This window comes from Drosophila eugracilis, unplaced genomic scaffold, assembly GCF_018153835.1.
Source record: "Drosophila eugracilis isolate 14026-0451.02 unplaced genomic scaffold, ASM1815383v1 contig_649, whole genome shotgun sequence".
In the NCBI taxonomy this organism is placed as follows: Eukaryota; Metazoa; Arthropoda; class Insecta; order Diptera; family Drosophilidae; genus Drosophila; species Drosophila eugracilis.
In genome coordinates this window covers 2,166,092-2,187,459 of record NW_024573535.1, presented here as the reverse complement: position 1 = coordinate 2,187,459, position 21,368 = coordinate 2,166,092, and the positions used below count along the sequence as shown (strand labels likewise).

At 39.6% G+C, this 21,368-nt stretch overlaps 2 protein-coding genes across 4 annotated transcripts in view; one reads left to right on the top strand and one right to left on the bottom strand.

Moving 5' to 3' along the window:
* Nucleotides 1-563: 563 nt before the first annotated feature.
* Nucleotides 564-21,368, bottom strand: part of LOC108117690 (blood vessel epicardial substance) — a 29,745-nt gene continuing 8,940 nt past the window's right edge. The window contains exons 3-8 of one of the 3 annotated variants that reach the window (XM_017230218.2): nucleotides 7,339-7,496; nucleotides 7,170-7,272; nucleotides 6,959-7,108; nucleotides 6,703-6,844; nucleotides 3,066-3,098; nucleotides 564-2,343 (exon numbers count right to left, since the gene is read on the bottom strand). In XM_017230218.2, coding sequence (XP_017085707.1) covers nucleotides 2,279-2,343; nucleotides 3,066-3,098; nucleotides 6,703-6,844; nucleotides 6,959-7,108; nucleotides 7,170-7,272; nucleotides 7,339-7,496 — 651 coding nt within the window. In that variant the 3' untranslated portion in view covers nucleotides 564-2,278. Of the gene's footprint in view, nucleotides 2,344-3,065; nucleotides 3,099-3,986; nucleotides 5,894-6,702; nucleotides 6,845-6,958; nucleotides 7,109-7,169; nucleotides 7,273-7,338; nucleotides 7,497-21,368 lie in introns of those variants that run through there. The other 2 variants (XM_017230219.2, XM_017230217.2) reach the window with 2 other exon arrangements.
* LOC108117689 lies at nucleotides 15,585-21,224 on the top strand. Its single transcript, XM_017230216.2, has 3 exons — nucleotides 15,585-16,491; nucleotides 19,386-19,630; nucleotides 20,098-21,224. The coding sequence occupies exons 1-3, from the start codon at nucleotides 15,890-15,892 to the stop codon at nucleotides 20,544-20,546; spliced, it is 1,296 nt and encodes a 431-aa protein (XP_017085705.1). The 5' UTR covers nucleotides 15,585-15,889; the 3' UTR covers nucleotides 20,547-21,224.

The following is a 21,368-nucleotide window of genomic DNA, read 5'->3' as shown; positions in this document are numbered from 1 at the left end:
CATCAAATATTAAAAATGTCGTTGGCAAACTTTGCGAGAGTTTTGGCCTGGCCCGCGGCTGTTGAGCAGGCCAACTGGACATTGTGCTCGCTGTTGACCGAAAGTTGGGTCCGGATCTGTGGCCACTTGCATGCATTAATTGCAATCCCTCCTCCGACTGTTTTGCACCCAAGGCTGAAACTTAATATTCCTGAATGCTCAGCCCTGCACAATGTCTATTTTTTGTCGGGGAAACCTCGGTGGCCTCGTCGGTTGTCTAGAATGGCTTCCCCGGAACGGAGAGGTTGTAATTGGCTCAATTTATGCCATATCGGAGGGCTAACAACGAGCTTTTCATTATGCGGGCATCATGAACCCGCATGGTACTACGATGCAAATATATTAAGTTTCCTTTTGCTTTTCACTTTTACAACAGTGAAAATTGGTGAAAATAATAAAAAAAATTGAAAATTGGTGTGAAATTATATACATTATATATTTTGGAAAAAATAGTATTCATTTTGTAGTATTAATATAAACATATTTTTACTTTATTCTCTTTATTCTTTTTTCCCTTGCCAGCAGAACTTACCTCCTTTGGGTATGCCAAAAAGCATTGCATACTTTTAGGCACCCGCAAATCCCTTATTAATCTGAATAAAGAGTAAGACTGCCTTTGTTTTTCATATCATGTCCACTTTTACTTTATTTTTAATTATGCTCAAAGGTACGAAATACATTGAACTATTTGTTTTGGTTTGGTTTAGTTCGGTCTGGTTGTAGTTCTGTGTTGGCTCTATGTGGATCTTGGGATCGGGGGATCTGGGGATCTGTTTTTTCTAACCATTAACTTACATGAGACAAACGTTGGGATCGATAGATACAATACAATGCGTTGCAATTTAGGGCAAATTTCCGTGGGCGTGAAACCAAATTCCTGCTCTATGCGTTATGGCAATGATTTTAATGAGGTGTTATCGGGGAATATCAGCTTGAAACCTCAATGGGCGGGGCTGAATGGGGTTTTTAGGTGTATTTGTTGGTTTTGGGGTGATGGGGTGTTTTCGGGGTTTTAGCCAGGTCCACCCCGCAGTGTATGATATTTCGCATTTAATGAGGTTTTTGCAGGCTCTCATTTATATGTGTATTCCTTTAACCGGTTGGCTGCGGCGCTATTTTTATACCTAGCTAATGTTCATGGCTGAACAAAATTCATTTCGTTTTGGGGCTTTCGACTCTCATATTATTCAAGTTTCGATTGATGCACATGCATAAATTCAGGCACATAGATACAAAAGCAACAAGGGCTATCAAATATAGATAGGGGAAAACGAACTTTAATACCGTTTTCGGTTAGTGGTATCATTCGACAGGAAGTGATTGAGTGATTGAGGTGACAATTTAGGCGGGAACTGTACGAGTATGTAAACTGTAAAACTGTAATGATTGCTATATAGGGGGCGGCTCAATCAACGATGGAATGTTTTTCTTGTTTTCTCGATTTGCATCTAGCGGGGAGTAGCCACAAACATATTTATCCGTTAACTACTCATATATATTCATGTACATATCGTGTATTTATATCTGTATATTGCACACTCAACGAATTTGTTTTTTATAGTTTTTTAGTTTTTTAGTTTTTTAGCTTTTCTTTCTTCATTTTTCGTTCTCCTTTTTGGGTTTTTGGGTTTCGTTTATAATCTCTTAACTTTAGGGTAATAAAAAAATACATTTTCTCCATTTAATTAATAAACATTTCATTTCAGTTTTCCTCCCTCTAATTCTGCTCTTTGTTTGTCATTCGTCTAATCCGTAGTCATAACGTAATACAATTTGCAACTAGACTAGTTTTAATTAATATATAATTTGTGTATACATATATATCTCCATTCTCCTTCCCAAAGGCGTACTCTTCTCGTGGTGGCTTCTAAAAAAAATATTCAAATACATTTTCGGCACTAATTTCAAAGTTAACTCAATCTCCGTAAGCCCAATCGAATATTTAACAACAATTTTGGCTTTAGAAATACCCCATGAATCTTACTTAATTGAAAAGTGTAAGAAACCAAATTCAAGGAGGGGATAATCTTAAGCAATGATCGCGAGAAGAATAGCCCTAATCCAGTTGTTACCTTCGCCATATAGTATATAAATAATTCTGTATAACGAACGACTCATGGCATTTGGTTTCCACGGATCCATCTGTTGGATTTCCGCTTTACCATTCCTCAGTATTGCCTAAAATATACATCTAATAATACTCAAAAACACAAGTCTAAATATTTCATCTCGATCCCTCTCAAACGGCCGTTTCGTGGTCCGTCTCGTCGATCCTTCCAAGGCGCCAAGAGTTAGGATCCCCAGCTGAAAGAGACACATAGAGAAAAAAGAGAGAGAAAGGGGAATCATAAATATTTTCATTTCACAAGTGGCTTCAGGAGTAAAGAGGGGAAGAGGCTGAGGCAAAAACTCCCAAATCTTACGAACATTTTATAAATTTCGTTTAATTTAAATCCAAAATAACAATTTTAAAACTTTTGCATGCACAAATCTAAAAGCAGGCACACGAACGGTCACACTACATAAACTTGAACACCGACTGAGAGACAGAGATAGGTGTATGGACAGAGAAAGAGACGGATACACACACAGACTAGCATACGTACATACGCGGTGAGCAGCTGTTGTCGTTGGTGTTTTTTTTCTCTAGACCCTTGCAGAGGGAATGGGAATATTTTGGATGGTAATACTCGTAGAATCGGACAAAAGTCAACTTATCTCTCAGTTCTTAATGTTCTATAAAAAATACATTTTGTATCGTGAAAATTTTCTTAAAAATCAAATTTATGAAATACTTTTGGGAAAAGTTTCCAATTTAATTTTTGGGTCATGAAAGTGATCTAAAAATCCCTTTAGATATTACACCTATGCTCTGTATAAGATCACCAAATCCCAGAAAATATCTCATTCAAGTTGATCGGACCAGAAACTAAAACATTTCGTATATAGCAATCGGTCTGCAAGGGCATTTGTGGTTTCGGTTTCCGAAACTTAAGATCCGTGTCCTTATAGGACTTTCAACTTACCGCAGTCGTAATACTTCGATATCCTGGGCAGGGCTGTTTGTCGTGGTTGTTGTTGTTGGTTTGGATTGGTGGTGTTGTTGTTGTAGTTTTGTTGTTGTTGTTGTTGATTAACGTTTATGATGGAGTTTTGGTTTGGAACGTTTACGTTAGACATACAACAAAATCAAAGTCACCGAAAAAATAGAAAATCAAATACATAAATTTCATCACAAATCAAACATAGATAGAAAATTTGTGGTCGTTGATGGTGAAAATCAGTAGGAGAAAGGGGGGCGTGGCATACATATATATTTATATTTAACATGTGTAACACACTTAGAAACACTACAAATCGACTGTGTGCGATATCTCTATCAGGTGGTTAAATATTTTACTACTCAATATTTACTGTTCCCGAAATAGAACAACTAACGCTCGACTTCTAATTAGTACCGAAAGCTATTTTCAGACCCTCAAGGCAAATGGCGATTATTTTTAGGTTCCAAGTTTACTTTCACATGTCGATCGGCGGTGTTAATAAACCAAAGTGATATATACATTCAATTTAAAATCATTTGACTAACACTTGAGTTGGTGAAAAAAGAAATAGTACAACCTACTAAGATACTTTATCCCAAAAAAAAGAATTTCTCAGAAATTCTCATTATTCTGCTTTAAAGATTCTTCCTGCTTTCTTTCGACACCATTAAACCACTTAGCGGGCATTGTAGATGGGCGGAAGTGTGTGGGCAGGGGGCGTGGCAAGGCGTGCATACTGCTGTCGGCTGCACTTTGTGTGTGAGTTTATGGGCATGCAAGCTGCTATTTTGTTTTCCATTTCCCTGCACAGACGAACAAGCGATCGCCATCAACACGCGGCGATCGACGATCAGCGATCAGCGATCAGCGATCAGCGATCACCGATCACCGATCGCGACAACAGACAAATTGTTTAATTAAATAACAAGTATTGTTTTGTTTTTCCTCGTGGCGGCTGGCCAAATAAAGCGAATTAAAATAAAAAACATATCAATGCCTTTAATGATGTCAAATGGCCGAGCGCGTGCCTGTGAATAGGTTGGTTGCCTCTTAAAAAACTTAGCGGATTAATCTCAATACTTCATCTCGATATTATATTATATGCGTTTTTTTATTAGTTTTCGTTTTTCGTTTTTGGCTTGTTTACATTCACATTGATTCCTATTTGTTTATTACACTTTCTCGGGGTAGCATTGGATTAGGGGTTCTCGGATTTGCGGGGTTATGTACAGCAGACATATATATATATTATATATATATATACATATATATATATGTAGATATATAGCGTATGTACAAGAACTTAGGCTATGTATTGCTTAACATTATCAAATATTATTCGACATTAATTCTAATTAGTTTTCACGCTTTCTTCAAGCTCAATTTGTATGCAAATCAATCAACAAATCAAGGCATAGAAATACTATAGAAAAAAAAAAAGATAATGTGTTAATGGAAGGTATAATAGGGTTGATGGATGTGCCAGCACAGTAAATTTCCATTAAATGCAAACCAATTGAAAAAAAAAAACTCTTGGGCCAGCGGAAAAGTTCATTTATCACCTGTCAGCAGGCCGATCGATCTTGAGTTCTTAAGTATTAACCTGAAACTCAAGTGCTGTTGATCAAACCTGCTGTTCCCAAACTACTCACAATGACTATCTTAACTTGTTAGTATCCATGATTAGTCCCTTGTAAAATGAACTTGCTGATAATACATTTACCATAAAATCTTTAAAAATCACTAATATGCTTTATGTTCTATTTGAAATATTAATAAACTCAATTTGAAATGAAAACCAAAATCAATTAATTTAAAGTCTAAACCTTGGCTAGCCGTCTGTTCGTGTTCAATCGAAAAGCCCACTCAAACCGAAACTAATTCATGAGCAATCAAGTGTCTTGTCTGACTGCAACTCAGCTTACAGCCATGATAAGTCTAAATAAATTACAATTCTTACAACTGGTTTGACTTGCGGCTAACGATACTCTTTTTTGCCAAGGATCCAGGGAGCGTGTTGAATCATTTATAACGTCGTTGCTGCCGTGTCAGCAAGTTTCCTTTTTGATTTCATATGTCTTAATTGGGTTTTTAGAGGTATTACTAACATCAGTTATATAATCTAAGATTACTTCAAGAGCGTTTTCATGCTTACTTAATCAAAGGGACTGCTCAGTGGCAAATACTCCCTTGACCTGTCAACCCTGCCTTTTCCGCTGGCATGGAAAGTTTATGTTTCCCAAGACAAAAAGTTTACATTAAAAATCAAGTGACTGGCTGATGGATACAAAGTTGGCTAATAGAACGATTAGATGTGTTAGATGTTTGTTTAGCTAGTGCTAGTTACTATACTAAATACTAGATATGAGATGATTATATGTGGGATTCAAGATGCGGTTTTAGATGGATAGCTTCCAGATTTTTTCGACAGCTCTTTTCTGGTGATCGCGATGTTGCTGTTGTTGCTGCTTGTGATTGATAGCTGATAGCTGACCGATGATTGATGATTGTTTGCTTGTGTGGGTGGTGATGGTGTTGTTCTTGTTGTTCTTATTATTGTTGTTGTTGTTGTTGTGCAGGGTCAAAGGTGAAGGGGCGGAGGAGTGCTCTGAATTCGGTTCGTGGCAAGTTGAGCAGCGGCGAGGCGGTTGCATAATTTCAGATTGCACTTTGCTCGATGTTGTTGGCGCTTGTTGTTGTTGTTGTAGCTTCTTGTACGAGTTGTTGTTGTTGTTGATGTTGTTGCAGTAGTAGTAGTTGTTGTTGTTGTTGTTGTTTGTACGTGCGACCAAGTAAAGGAACATGCTCTTCTAAAATTAGAGTTTTGGCGTAGAAAAGTAAAAAACAAAACGAAACCAAAAATCAAAAATGCACAGAAAATACATCAAAAATATAAAACAACAACGAAAGAGTAAGAAACAAATCATAAATTAAACTATATTACGGGTTTAATTCATGTGAGGTTAGGATCTTTGGCCATGCAGAAAGCGTGCAAACAGAGAGAGACAGAGATATAGAGAGAGAGAGAGACAAGGAAGGGGAAGAGAGGCACACAAAGGACGAAGGTGAAGAAATCAAGAACCCCAAACACCAAGAAAGTTAATGAAAGCGTGGGGAGAGCCTAGTACAGCGGCGGTCATAGTAATAGTAGCGATTTTTTACGTTTTAAGAATATTTATGAATAAAATATTTTTAAAAAATCCCGAAGTCACTTGTTTTGTTTTTTAAGCGATTTTTATTTTTTATTTACACAAACTTAACTGTTAATATTAAGTGCTTTTAAATTTATGAAGAGAAAGTGCGTAATGTGCTTGTAAAATATTTGCTTTTATTTATATTGCAGAATAAATAACAGTTACTATGAGAATTTAATGATAAAAATGTTAAAAACTAAAATTAAAAAAAAAACATTTTTTTTATTTTTATAATTAATAAATACAAATTAATTGGTTAATTTTAAACAAAAGATTACAATAAAAGTTAGTGCTTGGCTTGTTAAATTTTTTGCAGTCGCTACTATTTTGTTAACCGCCGCTGTACATGACTAGGTAGACAGTCAATAGATAACGGAGAGAGAGAGAGAGGGGAACAGTTTAAGGGTCGCGGAAGTCTCACTCACCCTGTAGCTGCCGGTTGATCAGGGCCGTCAGTCCGTGGCCCACGTCCACACTCTTCTTGAGTATCAACATGGGCTTGTCCTCCGCATCCTCCGCATATCCTCCCGAAGGCAGGAAGCCATTGCTGGCTATCGATTCGCTCACCTGGAATCGAAAGTTATGGTATATTGATTATAGAGAGAGTTAAGTTCATGATTACTAACTAAAATAGGTTTCTTAGATTTGTTTTAACTTTAAGGTTTAGAAAACTGAACCAACCTGGGTGACCTGCATCAGCTTCTTGACCACATCCCGACCGAGAATGTGATCGAAGACGGTCTGCAAGAAAGGCTCGGCCATAATTGACAGTTTGAGCTTGTCGCGGTGCCAGATCAGCACCCGCGACTCCTCCATGGCCATGATGGAGACCTGTCAAAAGAGTCAATCTTAATATTGATGATGATCGAGTGAAGGATGGGGGGACACCCACCTGAAAGTAGTCATCGGTCGAGACGCCAAACCATTCCGGCGAGTCTAGGAACTGATGGGGAAACACAATGTGCAGGGCTCGCTGATGCTGCGACACCACCAACCTGTGGACCAATTAGCATGGAAATTAGTCATTCCAATGGAGGAAGTGGTGGCATCTTTGTACTCACTTGCCACTCAACACCAGCGACAGGCTGTCGACCTTGGTGACCTTCTCCTGGGCATAGACCTCCTGGTACTTCAATGCACGTATCACCTTCATGCAGTTGAGCACCTTCTTGAACTGGTGGCGAGTCACGTGCAGCGGCTGGAAAAGTGCCAGATACACCTGCAAAATGTGATCAATAAAGTTAATGATTATTGCGACAGCTTCAGGATCAATTAAATATATTTATTGGCTTTTTGTTTGTCAGCCCATTTAACGGAAGTAGCTCTTTATTTTGCTTATTTACTTTTAAACTTACTAAACTGATAGATTGTTTTTTGATTAATCATTTAATGTCTTTAAATTATTAGGTGCCCCAACACACACTGAGATCCTAACCGGAAAAGGAAGCTTTCCCTGATAAGTCAGCTTCTATGTAACAATTTTCATTTTCCTAAAACTAACAGCACTCCAGAAGTTCTCCCTCCCTAGAAAACTTCCACCATTCATTGAATTTATAACATTGCTTTCCCCTTGATAGACACATCAAGTACCAAGTTTATGTCTCTTGGCCAAAAAAAACTAACAAAGAAACTAAGCAAATAAACGATACATCAGAGTAACGGAAACTCCCAAGATTCTTGGCCAAAAATCTCCCGCTGAGTTCAATCTCTAAGCATTCTCTGTTGCCAAGTAGATGTAACACTTAACACGAAAACCAAACAGGCAAACAGACAAATAAACAACTAAAAAAAAAGCAAATATTATTGCTGATCAAGAGTGTTAACTGCTTTGCATTGAGTCAAGTATAACAAGAGCACGCCCCCTTTTCCCACCTGTTTACCTGTTCCTATTTCATTGAGGCTACACTGAGAGAAGTCACCTTAGAAGGTCCAAAAGGTTATCTTTATTAAGAATACATCATATTTATGGAAAGGACTAGGCAAGCTTTAAGTTTATGCTAAATAATTTATGTTAAATTTATACTTTAATAAGTTTAATTAGTTAGTTAGCTTTCATGTTTGAAAACTTAAAAAATTAAGCAGATTTTTTCCATGTCTTCGCATAACGTAGGCGTTGATGAGCTTTAGCTGCGACCAGTTTTTTTTTGGGGAGGCCACCCTACCCATGCCCCACCCCCTCGAGAGCCAAAAAGCCAAGACGCCGATCACATGGCCAAAATGTAAGACTCGTGGTAGCAACAGCCACACGGCAAGGCAAAGCTGTTGCCATGCCGAAAAGTGCTGTGTGTTTTGCTGACGCAGCCGTTAGACAGGCCAACGTGTCCCCAGCAGTAGCCCCGCGTCCCTGCTTCTGCCCCAGGGGGTCGTCTATAGATCGGGGCAATATTGCTACTGCAGCAGCAGCAACACCTACAACAGCAACACCAACACCAACAGCAGCAACATCGGAGGTTATCGCATTGCATCGAGCAACATGAAACGACAGCAGTTTTCAATTTTCCGCTACTCTAGTTTTGAGGTATACAAGTTTTGAAATTCAAACAGCACTGAGAATCATACATCATATATATATTGGCTTTGTGACGGCTTAAGTAATGAAAAGATTTATAACTTAATGGGAAAGCAGTTTTTATTATGTATCCATAAAGTATCTGCCAAAAAGTCATCCATAAGTTTATTGAAAGGAAAAGGTTGTAGGACAAATCTTAGTTTCCTTTTTTCAGGCGAAAGCTTTTAATTTCTTAAATGGAAAAAATATTCTGAAAAGTTAACAATTAGAAGAAGTAAAAATCCATGTCATGGCAAAGGTTAAAGTCATCTCTAACATTTTAGTTGATAAGTTTTTGAAATTTTACCAAGTTAAGTTATGAAAATGAATAAAGTTACCTTCTTTAAATCGAAAAAATCGATTTTTGCTAACAAACTTTAAGCTATTTAATCCGATTTGTAGCTCCAAAAGGTTTCTTTCTTTAAAGCTTTCTTCTGCCTTTTGCGAAGATGTCATCGAACTTGTAAAATTTTGAACCGGAATACTAATTTTAATAACATTTTCATTCAGAGTGTTGCCTGGTCGACTTAAGACAAAGGACTTTCATATCAGGCCGATTGGGGTTTGGTTTCGACGGGATTTTGAATCATATATATATATATCGTATATTGTTGCTGAGACGACGCGCGGCAGTAACATTAAACATTAACGAGCATGGCTAAATAAATAAATAACATAATCAAGAGGTTTGCCCGGGCGGCGCGGACAAATTGTGATCCGGGGCAGGTTTTGGTGGCGGATCCAGCGGATCCAGCGAATCGTTTCGATTTGCAACAGTCGCCGGTCGCCAGTCGGTCGTCGGACATTGCCGCGGATTCCCGAGTCACGTAGGCCACTCTCCACAGAGCTATAGAGCCACCGAGACACCGAACCACTAAACCCACTGAGCCACCAACTGCAGCTCAGAGAGCCACAAAAAAAAAGCATAAAAAATGAAAACAAAATCCACAGCCAGTGAGAAGAAAGAGTCGCAGTCACAGATACGAGTACACGGCAAGAAAATATCCTAATTAACTAAGAGGAAATCAGGTCAGAATAATCTGTTGGACAGAGAGTTAATAATTATTAAAACTCGAAGTCGATCGTACAAGAAAGTACAGAAAGAAAGTACAAATTTCGACCTAACTTTTGGACAATATTTGAATGATGTGATGTATTCCCAAAAGATGAGGTTAAAACAGAAATTAAATACTTTAGTAAATATTAAAAATATGTTTTTGAGAAAGCTTAACATTGCAGCTTCTATGATATATAATTTTTTTGAATTTTCCAACTGAAAACTTTATATTGAATATATAAGTGATTTATAGATAATATTACTATCGAATCAAATCGATCAATCATCATATTGTAAATCCATCATAAAACAGGCTCGTAATTACTTTCAGTGTACAGTTACAGATGCGACAGATTAGCGGCCTCTAGATGATGATGAACTGCCGGCTGAACGGACTCAAACTGGCATACATGATGGACTGCCATCGAAATGGGAACCCGGGAACTCGGAACGGGGATGGGGTCGTTATTCCTTTGCTGTGGGAAACAAAGCTCAATTCCGTTGAGCCGCCCGCAATTTGCAAATTGAAATCAATGAAAGCGAAAGAATTCCAAAAAAGTATATATATACCCGAGTATATATATATTTTAAAACCGAAACAGAGCAATTTGCGAACGATCGTCGGCCAGAGATAATGCTCTACCCTACTTTGGCCAATCTCTGATCTCATTTTTTGATGGGAAAATGCAACAATGTGATGGCCAAAAGAGGAGTTAACTGGGCTTAAAGTCATGAATAAATTTCAGGGATACCTTTTAAAGTGAAATAAATCTTTGTCGACGTCGTTATTATGAGTTATGGCCAAATACAAGATCAAAGCCAATTTAAATTAAATACTTTAAGTCCTTAAAAAAATAATATAAGCACTTAAGCGTTAAGTTTAACAAGAATTAATCAAGTAATTATAGCTTAAGTAAGTTAAATAATATTGTAATATTTTTAAATAATATTCCTTGTTAAATAATTCCTTACTATTAATATATTCATATTTTTTATTTTTGCCCAGACTGACCAGAGGAATTCTTGTGGAATTTTTCTAACTGATTGCCTTAATCTGGCCACCCAGTCAAAGATCACTCCCAAGAGCATTCTGTGCCATGGCAACTGATCAACTGCAAAGAATTCTCCTGGTGCATGCCACAGATGGCGATCCGATCGATCCCCACTTATGCGCCTCAATTATCGCCGATCGGGCTTAATTATTTCCCCATTTTTATTAGCTCAGCTCTGTTTTATGTGCTTTTCCGCTTCTTGTTTGCTCCTAACTGACCTGCCCAAATACGCGTGTATGTAGATCATAGGGAGAGCAGACAAGATCGCTGCGAAAAGGCACATTCAAGAGCCATTGAACCTGCTGCTGCTTTCGCTGCTGTGATAAGCAGTTCGAAGAGAGGTGCTCTCTTTGTTTCTAAGAGAGTCGCACAGAGCAGCGGCGGCCAGTCGGCAACAGTGGGCCGTGAAAAGAAGAAACAAAAAAAAAAAAAAAACAAGTAAATACAAATAAATGTCGATCGCTGCACACGACGGCGTTGTGCGAACAATATGATTGACTTGTAAACAAAATCGACTGTCGTCAACAACTAACTAACTGCCGCTGATAACAGAAGTTCAAATGCAGCGGAGTTTTCTCGCTCTCTCGAACTTTTCCAGCCCTCTTTGCAGCCGCTTATCAAGCCAAAAACCCGCAGAACAGTCGAACTCATGGTGAAATACCAAAATTGGGCATTTTCACTTGTTATTGAAATGTTATTACCCTTTTGAGAGCTTTGGAGCTTTCTTTTAATCATAAAATGTTTTTAACTTTGCTTGGACATGACACTCAATCTCTAAAACTTTACAGACTTTAAGTTACAAAATAATATTGTAAAGAGACCCCCCTAAGATCATGAATGTAAATATCTACACCTTTGTTTCCAAGTTATGTTCCCATAACTTTATCTATTTATAAATCCAATTTTATTTAAAGAAAAACAAAAACTTTCAAGGACTTTCTAGACATTTTTTGTTACTGGCAAATATTTGTACAATTTCGGCTGCCTTGCAAACTGATTTCATATTTTTCGTAACTTTCGGCGCTAATTGAGTTGTCAGTAATCTACGCTTCGGTTTCCAGGTGATTTAGATGACTCATATGACGCCCCAAAAGCAGGCGATGGGCGTGTCTGCAACCAATTGACAACCCATAGACCCATATATCTGGATCCACTTAGACCGCTCACGTGGGCCGCTGCTTTTTTGTTTTCCCCACGAAGGGATTACGCCGCAATTCGGACAATGATTGAGTGAAGGCGCGTGGGTGGGTGTGGAAAAAGGGGTGGTTCCCGAGGGGCGGAAAAGGGTGGTCGGGTATTGTGGAAATATACCCCAACCCCCCTCTCACACCCCTCTTCTTATTGGATCAACGCCACAATCGGCAGCTGATGCTGACGCAGACATCTTTCATCAGCTCTCTTCAAAAAATGTTTGGTGTGCGTCAGGTGCCAAGGGAAAACAACATCACCGAGTGTCCCCCCTAATCTATTGAGTTCCCCCTACCACCCCTGAAATTTCCCATCTTTTGGCCTATATGACGCGAAAACCGGCCGGCACGTCCGCATTTGAGGCAAAATGAATCGGAATTCGCCACCGAGTCACCGAAGAAACAAGAAACCCGACTTGGCCCACGTATCAAAATGAAAAAGCCAACAACAAACCAAGAGGAACTATAAATATAAAAACTAATCGAATGCCAAGATGATAGCCACAAAGTCCAAATAGTCAAAAGCCAGGTGGATGAGTCTGCACGATCTTCGAAAAATGCAAAACCATGCCAGATTTTGCCATAAAACAGATTTTGCATATTTTTAATATTATTTAAATTGAAATCTCAACTTAACTAATAGCTTAACACTCTTTGAATCCGCATTAACTTGACACAAATCATGGTATAAATATGACCATTTCCTTTTAACCTATTTCATTAGCCATCTTCGGCCTTCTGGTGAAAACAATTATTTGTAATTAATTTACTGCCGAAAATCGATAAATCCTACTTTGTATTATTTATAGTACTCTCTGCCACGTGTAAGCAGATAATTTATAATGTTATTAATGTCGACATCCTACGAATAGCTATACTTAATCGTTATATAATCTGCTAACCATATACTACCTATAACTAACCAATTTCCTGAATGATTTATTTCGAAAAACTTAAAAAAAAAGTTATCATCAAATTGATATATCTATTTGGGGATTTGTTAGGAATTTAGATTATAGGCTTTTTAAGTAACGATTTTAGTTTTTAGGCTTTTCAAAGTGATTAATTTTTAACTGGAAGTACAGACTAATCATCCGTTGCCACATTCCTGCCTAGCAACCTTTGAGCTCTGTAACTCCTCCCCCCCCTGTTTATCGATCGTTGCATTTGTTCGACTGACTGATTGATCGATTGATTGCCATTTGCAGATTTTTCGATTTCAAGATTCATTCATTAATATTGTTTTTTTTTTTCTTGTTTTTGGGGCCGCCAACTCGTTGAACGTGCGCCACATGACAAGGGGATCTCCTCGAACCGATAAGATGTACATGGAGAGTACTTTCTATATACGATTCCTGGCCGATCGATGGCTGCCCACAAACTGCTCATTATCTAATTGCGGTTCCACAATCCCTTCCATATTCCCAGCCATTTCGTTCTGCTGCGTTACCTACGCCCGGACGTAGATCTCTCCTCCGATCGAGACGATCGTTTTTGGCCGATCGCCTCCAAATGTTGCATACAAATAATGTCATTAATTCCGCTTTTGGTCACCCAATTTGGCTGGACATCGTGACATTGGTCGGGAATTCTTGCCCACTCACGGTGGCTCTCAAGAATCGGTGGCACTGCTACGGATATATCGCAGGGCAATGGGGTGGATCGGGTGGATAATGTTGATTGGCCATGATTAGCCTTTGCGCGGTCGGTCCCAGATTAAAAAAACTGACCTTTAATCAACTAATCAGTTTGTTTATTCTATTTTTCGCCAGCACGTTCGCCAGAGTTTTCATTTTTTGCGCATTATGTGGGTGAAAGATTCGTAAGGTAGCAAGAAATGGTCAGTTTCTGGCGGGACTTTGAACTGATCTGGTCACTGTCACAGATCCTCGACGAGCCCACTGAATCACCAGGTGATTCAGTCTCGCAATCCTTATCATTTGCATTTCCTATCAATTCTATTTTTGTTCTTTTTTTCAATTAGTCTTCGGTGTGGGGTGCCTTTCCTCTAGTAATAAACTTATATCAGTATTGAAAGGTTTCGGAATGATTAGTTCTGTATATACATACATATATGATTGATTATTAGTAGTACTAAAACACAGATTGATTGGCCCTCTTAGAAGTTCTTCCCCTTCTGAATAGATATTCAGATTTTTCCCAATCACATATCAAATATCCGTTGGAGAGTTTCTCCGAATCGAGAAAAGAACGAGCCAGTCGACGTCAGTGATCGGAATCGGAATCCATTCGCCGAATTTAAGACGGACGACTCACGCTTGGTAAACCAGAATTGGTGGATCCAAGGAAATACATATACGGACCGGGGATTGCTCGATCGATGGTGACGTCGAAGGAATTTACTCCATGTGCATTTCTCACTCAATTTCAAAATTTGTTTTTCGCCGCAACATTGTAGGAAAGTTTTTGGCGACAAAAAGAGAGAGAAACAGGAGGAGGAAGAATAGAGAAGAGAGGAGGAAGGGCCGGCTGAAGGTTGGGCCGAAAACTATTCACATGTGGCGTCCATTTGTCAGGTGCTTATACGGCGGCATATTGCCAAACGATCGCAGCGTGACAGCCGCCGTTAATTGAGACTTTGTGGTGATAAGGCGGCGGTTCTCTTAAATAACTGAATGGGCCTAGGATTTAAGAGACAGCCTGTGAAAGCCCAGCCTCCCAATCCCTAACCTCTCACTCTTACCCGCTCTTCGGGGATGTTCCCCGTTAAATGCATCGCACAGTGGGCTTGGTGCTGAGCTTGTGGTGCGCAATGTGAGCTCAAGTCGGGGCCACGCAAGTTTTGAAGTTAAAGAAAAATTAAAAAGTGCAAAGAGGAAAGGAAACTTGAAATAAATCCATTTGTTTGTTTGATTTAAAATTATCTCACAATAATAATTCACTCGATTAATCTTATCTTGTTGTTTTGCTTTGCAAATTCTACTTTTGAACTGTTTAAAAAGTATAATTAAATGAAGCTGAAGGCAATTTCCATTTAAGGCAGTTACTTGATTCCCTTTTAAACGAAACGTAGCCTTTCCAGAGTTAAACAAGAGGGTATATCTATCCCTAAACTATGATTAATACTTAAACGAGTGATTGATTTAAATGGAAGACTAGCTGTTTAATCATCTGCTTTTATTGACAGCCCTAAATTCGTAGACAGAAATATGCACTTTGCGGATAAGAAAGAACGCGATCATGGTGAACTAGATTACTGGGCAGCCCGCAACGCAATTGGGCCCACTGTTGCATCAGCTTCGCCGATTTCATCCGATGTGCTTCGATCCGAGTGCAAAAGGGGATCCCGAAGAGCAGAGAGAGAGAGAGTGGAGCGTTCTCCGAGACCAAAGCAAAAGAGAGCGGAAGCAGAGCGAACAGCGACGTTGGCGCAAGAACTGGCGTTGTCGGCGGTATATATAAAACCTAATGGCAGCGCCGACTTCCCATTCAAAATCGCACACCTTAACGCGCCGCGTGTCGCTCTTAGTCCCCCCGGAATCCAGACTAAACATAACCACCCCAGAAAAATTAACCCAGCCCCAGATCAAAATCAAAATCTGAATCAAAACACAAAAAACGCGGTGTGGAAAAATCCCTAAATCCAAAATAATATCGTTAAACGGAAAGTTAAGTAACCCCAAAAAAAAGTTTTTTTTTGCTGTGCGAATCGAGACAAAGAAGAGTGCCAAAAAAAAAAAAAAGAAATCAAAGAGCAACAAGAGAGGATTACCATTTGGAAAAGGAGCTAAAGAAACCAATGCAAAGATGTGCCACAATTCAGGGATCGTGGAGAAAAACAACGAGCAGCAGATCGAACGCTATATGGCCTGTGGAATGCCATCGAAGGCGGTGAAGAGTGTCAAGTACACCCTGAAGAAGCGCGAGAGGAAGGAGAAGCTGAGGAGGGAGCAGCAGGATCTGCACAGGGAACAGCAGTTCCTCGAGGATCTCGAACTGAGCAGCAGCAGCAGCAACAGTGATTCCTCCTCGATCACTGGTAGCGATAGCGAGGATAGCGGCGTTACCGAAACCCTTATGAAATCCCCAACAGCGGTTGAGACCACTCCTATGACCAGCACCTCCTCTCCCACCTCCCAAACACCCAGAAGTGACCTCCTGCGATTCTGCCCACATTTTCGCAGGCTCCAACAAGAGCAGCAGCAGCAAATGCTCAAGGAGATGGAACTGCAGGAGGATGAACCCTTGGCCGTAAGCGCCGCTGCTTTGAAGGCTCAGCAGCAGCGCAAACTGAGCTCGATGGAGCCGTCAATGGACGACGCCCTGGCCATCGGCACCCAGATGACGCGACAGGTGTCCGAGCGAATTACCTGCCTGGTGGCCCAGCTGCAGGCCAGTCGCATTTACACGTGAGTCTCTTTCAAAAACTAAATTGTACTCGTAATGGGTAACCTTAGAATTGACTTATAAACAGCTTTTAAAATTTCAAGATATATCTTTGGATCTTTGTAAGATCTAGATCTATACTACTTTTATTATGAATTGTAATAATTTTAATGCATTTTTTCCTATTAATACTCCATATCATCTATTCCTATAAAAGTTGTTAGAAATTCTTTGTAATTTACCAAGAAATTCCCTTTGTTGTTTCCTTAAATTTAAAGGGAAATGGAATATTTATTATTAAAAACAAATACTGAATAAAAAATGTATAATTATTAGTTGTTCGACCTTTAAGGCCTCCAATAAGTCAGTTTATGGCATGCAAAAATGACAGGAAACGCTGAGCTATTTAATTATTTTTGCCTACAAAAAATGTGGCAAAACCAATTAATTTCGGGCAGTCCCACCCCGCAGATTACAAATATTTTGTATTGCTAAATGCCAACTAGTATTAATACTAAGATCAGCCAGAGGTGTAAGTGCAGTATATATGAGTGGTTAAAAAAAGACAATTTAATATATATTTAACTTCAAACTAATCTATAATTATTCGTGATCATAGGAAACATTCTTAACACGCCCCCTCTACAAAACAGTCATAAATTCATCAGGTGACATAAGGGAAGCCCGCAATGCTGGTGGCATTATCAGTCCTTATCAGTTCATTGTCACGGCTGCGGATCATGTTGATCACGCCTCTGTATTGATATTTATAAATGCAAATATAGTCACTTGATTTTCCACCGTCCGTTGTCTAGGGCGCAAAACCGTTATGCAAACAGCGAACCGAAGACTTTCCAGACACACTTAGCTCTATTTTTATATATAGACTAGACTAGCCAAAAGGACTTTAGCAGGCGAGGAAGAAGATGGTTCTCTATTCTCTTTATTGCCAGTTTGAATTTAATTATAGAACTCATATGTCGCAGGTTCTTGATTGATTTGCAGCATGTTTACTTAGACTATATTTTTTAGCTATCTTTGGTAATTTGTTGACCAGATAGCGAAATTCAACGAAGCCCATTAAAAAGATTGTTAGCACCCCATTGATAATGCCTGGCAGCAGACGCCAAACTCGTGATCCGCACGATATCGATCGGTACAGTGGTGTCCCATAGAAACAGAAATAGACATTCCGCAGTCGATTATCTATAACTTATAGAGGAACCCCCATTGACCTAGCTCTAACATTTTCAAATGATTCACGAGGATCTTGGTCTTTGGGTCAGCATTACTGGCGATAAGTGTGCGAATCTAAAAATATGAACAAGTGATAGCCACCTTGACCGTAATGCTGACTCAATGTCAAGCGATAAGTTAACCCTCGGGGGGGAGCGGAGTGTGTCTCGGTGCGGTCGTTATCTATCGATCAATGTTATGACGACAATTGGCAAGTCAACAGAGTTCCCTAAGACCCCTTGAATCACCCGCTCTCTCCGCCTCGTCGTCTCGCTCTCCCTCTCTCTCTCTCTCTCTCTCTCTCTGTCGACCGATCCACAACCACCTGCTGGAGTGCAAAGTGCGATCGGGACCCTACGTCATCTGGCAGAGCTTTCTCAGGCGTACAGTCGAGGACAAAAACGTAGCATACGAAGAACAAATGTTTATATAAAATAATTTAATTTGTATTGGGAAAGGAAAAGTTGAGTAAAAATTATAATTTTCATTAATAACAATAATATTTTTATGTAAGTATTTCTTGTTCATTTAATTATAAATATTTTTTTACAATTCCAAATGTCGTCCTTCGATTTCGAGAAGCTAAAAATATTGATTTCTATTATTTAGGTCAATTATTAGGTCATTATTAATTTGAACGCAAGTGTACTTCCTAGCCTTTTATCGCGCCTCTCTCTTTTTCCCATAAATCAGCTGGGTTCGCCGCGTTTTATCGTTTTATCAGCTGGCCGCCAGCTGATTCGCCCGAATTCGCCCCAAGTGCAAGCCCAGAACTGCATTATCCACGCTCTCATGCTATGAATACCGCTTAGAGATTGCCAATTTCTGGCATTTAGTTCTGGTCTCCACGAGAGCAACGAAGAGGGTTATGGTGGGGGGGCGGCGAAAATATACAATATTCGGTTGCATGCGTTTTCGCACGTACGCCACTTTGGCTCTATTCGCCGCACGACAACAAAAACAAAAGGCGAGCGACGAAAAGTGTGCAAAAAAGACATAAAAAACGTAACAGACGGATATGCAAAAATGACAGACGAAAGAGGCGACGAGCCGGAGAGGCAACAAATGCGTAGGCACAGAAGCAAAGAGACGACGAGAGAGTGAGAGGGGGAAACGGCGAATTCGCACGATCGCTATCGGTGCAAAAGTTCGCTGCGAATCAAATCTAATCAGACATGAGGGGCACGTGTGTACGTAATACCCATTTACCGATGCCTATAGCGCGTCGTTTCCCGCAAATCGGTTGGCTATAATTTCTTGAAGTTTGGAGTTTGAACCATTACCGATTGCAATGCTATTGCGTTGGTTAATTACCTAGAAGGATATGACAGAAACTGTTATATTTGCACTTGAACCCAAGAAGCAATGATTGTAGGGACTTCAGACTGGTTTCGGTTTTATAAATAGGTCGCTGGCAGTCCCATAACTGTTAAGTCACTTAACTTATTTAATAGCTCTAGAAATCTTTTAATAATATCTACAATAATAATCGATATGCAATGATGATAAATCCGATAACTTAAGAAGTACCATTTTTTGTAAACTTTTCTTGGTTTTCCATAAAAATTATAGAACTTCTATAAGTCATTTTGAGGCGAAACCCCTTCTATTCAGTTTCAATTTACTAATTTTTATTGTCGATTGCCATTTACTTATCGATAACTTTGTTATCTTTTTGCAGAATTCTGACGCGTACAACACAACCAGCACACTTGATAGCCGTTTGCATATTGGCCTTTGTGCTGATGACTGTGGGACGCGACCTCATCGACCCAACGACAACAGTAGCAACAGAAACCGCAGCAGCAACAGAAACCGCTGCAACAACGACGAGAACAGCAACGGGTGGCGTTTTGGCGGCCCTGGTATTTCTAGGCGCCTTTGCCACCCACTTTGGGTCGCAGATCTGGATGACATTTGTCTCGGGTAAGTGTCTTTAGGACGCAGGACTAACATGATCTTCAGGGAATCAGCATGAACATCCATTATTCTAAAAGCAAAGCTTGAAAAGAAAGCTAGAAATGATCTTTCAGAAAGGAGCTTCATTATCATTCAGGAACATAAAGAAATGATCTGTACAGATCCAATTTTCTTCAATTCATGGACTTAAAGTCCGATCCCAGCATCCGGATTTCAATCAATAGTATCAATTCCATTTCTACAAATTATAGCTACAGATCATCTGTTCTCATATATTTCAATCTCCAAAAAGAAGACTATGAACCTACGTAGATTACTCAACGATCACTACTAAGATCAATGATCAATGATCAAACCATTCATCAAACTCGATTCATTTGGGCCAGCCATCCAAAAATCGTAATTACATTTTTAAAGCTCCCCTAAAAGCCAACCTGATTTCTAACCAATCCCCTTTTTCTATATCCTTTCAGGTCTCTCGCTGTATTTCTCCCTGCCCCGTCACATTTTTGGGCAGTGCCAGCAGATCCTGTTCCCGCGCTACTTCGCCCTGAACGCCATGCTCAGTCTGACGATGCTGGTGGTGTATGCCAAGTATTTCCTTACTGGCTGGACTACAGCGGCTGGCATCCAGATGGGTTCGCTGGCGCTGGCGGCTGCCATTGAGGTGGTGGTGCGTCTGTATCTGGTGCCACCGATGCTGCAGCTGATGCACGAGAAGTACAGGATTGAGGACGCGATCGGCAGTGGCCAGGAGGTGGGCAGCCTTGTCCAGGGCGACCTCGTCGACTGTCCGCACTACCAGCGCATCCACAAGGGCTTCCGGCGCATCCACATGACCATCGCCATTGGCAACATGACGGTCATGCTGACCACCTGCCTGCAGCTGTATTTTCTGGCATCGAAAATACGCCTCAGCTAAGGCACAGCCGGAGTGAAGAATTTATAGATTAGGATTCCACGCCACATACTACATGCATCATCACTTCTCTATTTCAATGTTCGATAACTGTCTCAAATTTTTAATTGCTATTGAAACATTGATCTTTTGAATGCCCTCCCACCCTCCGCCCTCTCCGCACCGCACACCAACGCACGAAAATATTTAATTTCTCCCCAGGACGCCTTGTTTTCGGCAACCTTCCAATCTGATTTCCTGTGATAAACTCAGCCCGCCTTCCACAATACCACAGCACCGAAACCAACACCCACCACCCAAAGACCCACCCGCAGAGCACAGCACATTTAGCCCATAGTCGATAGCCAATAATTTACACGGAGTTATTAATTAATAGCCTATTGATAATTATACTTATACTTTTTTTTCTCGAGCGAGAGCAAGTGAATCATTAATTTTCTTCTGTTATTTATTAATCCATCGAAAACTATGTTTTTCTCGATTTAAGCGCGGATATTTTAGTGAATATAATTTATATAAAAACAAAACAAAACAAAACAAAAAAACAAAACAAATCAAAACAAAAAACCAAAATAGTAAAAAAAAAACCAAAAAACAAAAAAAAATCAATTAATAAAATATCCAAACAAAGTCAATGTGTACAATTCAAATGATTGTTTTTCTTGTACGGGAAACACTTGGGGTTGGGAAATCAATTTTCCTTTTTGTTTTTAGTTGAGTTGCCTACTTTTCGGCTGATTGATCTAACATAAAGTGCATTGCATTTTAGAGAAGAGGGAAAGTTTTTATTTATTATTATAAAATATTGAAAACCATTTCATTTTA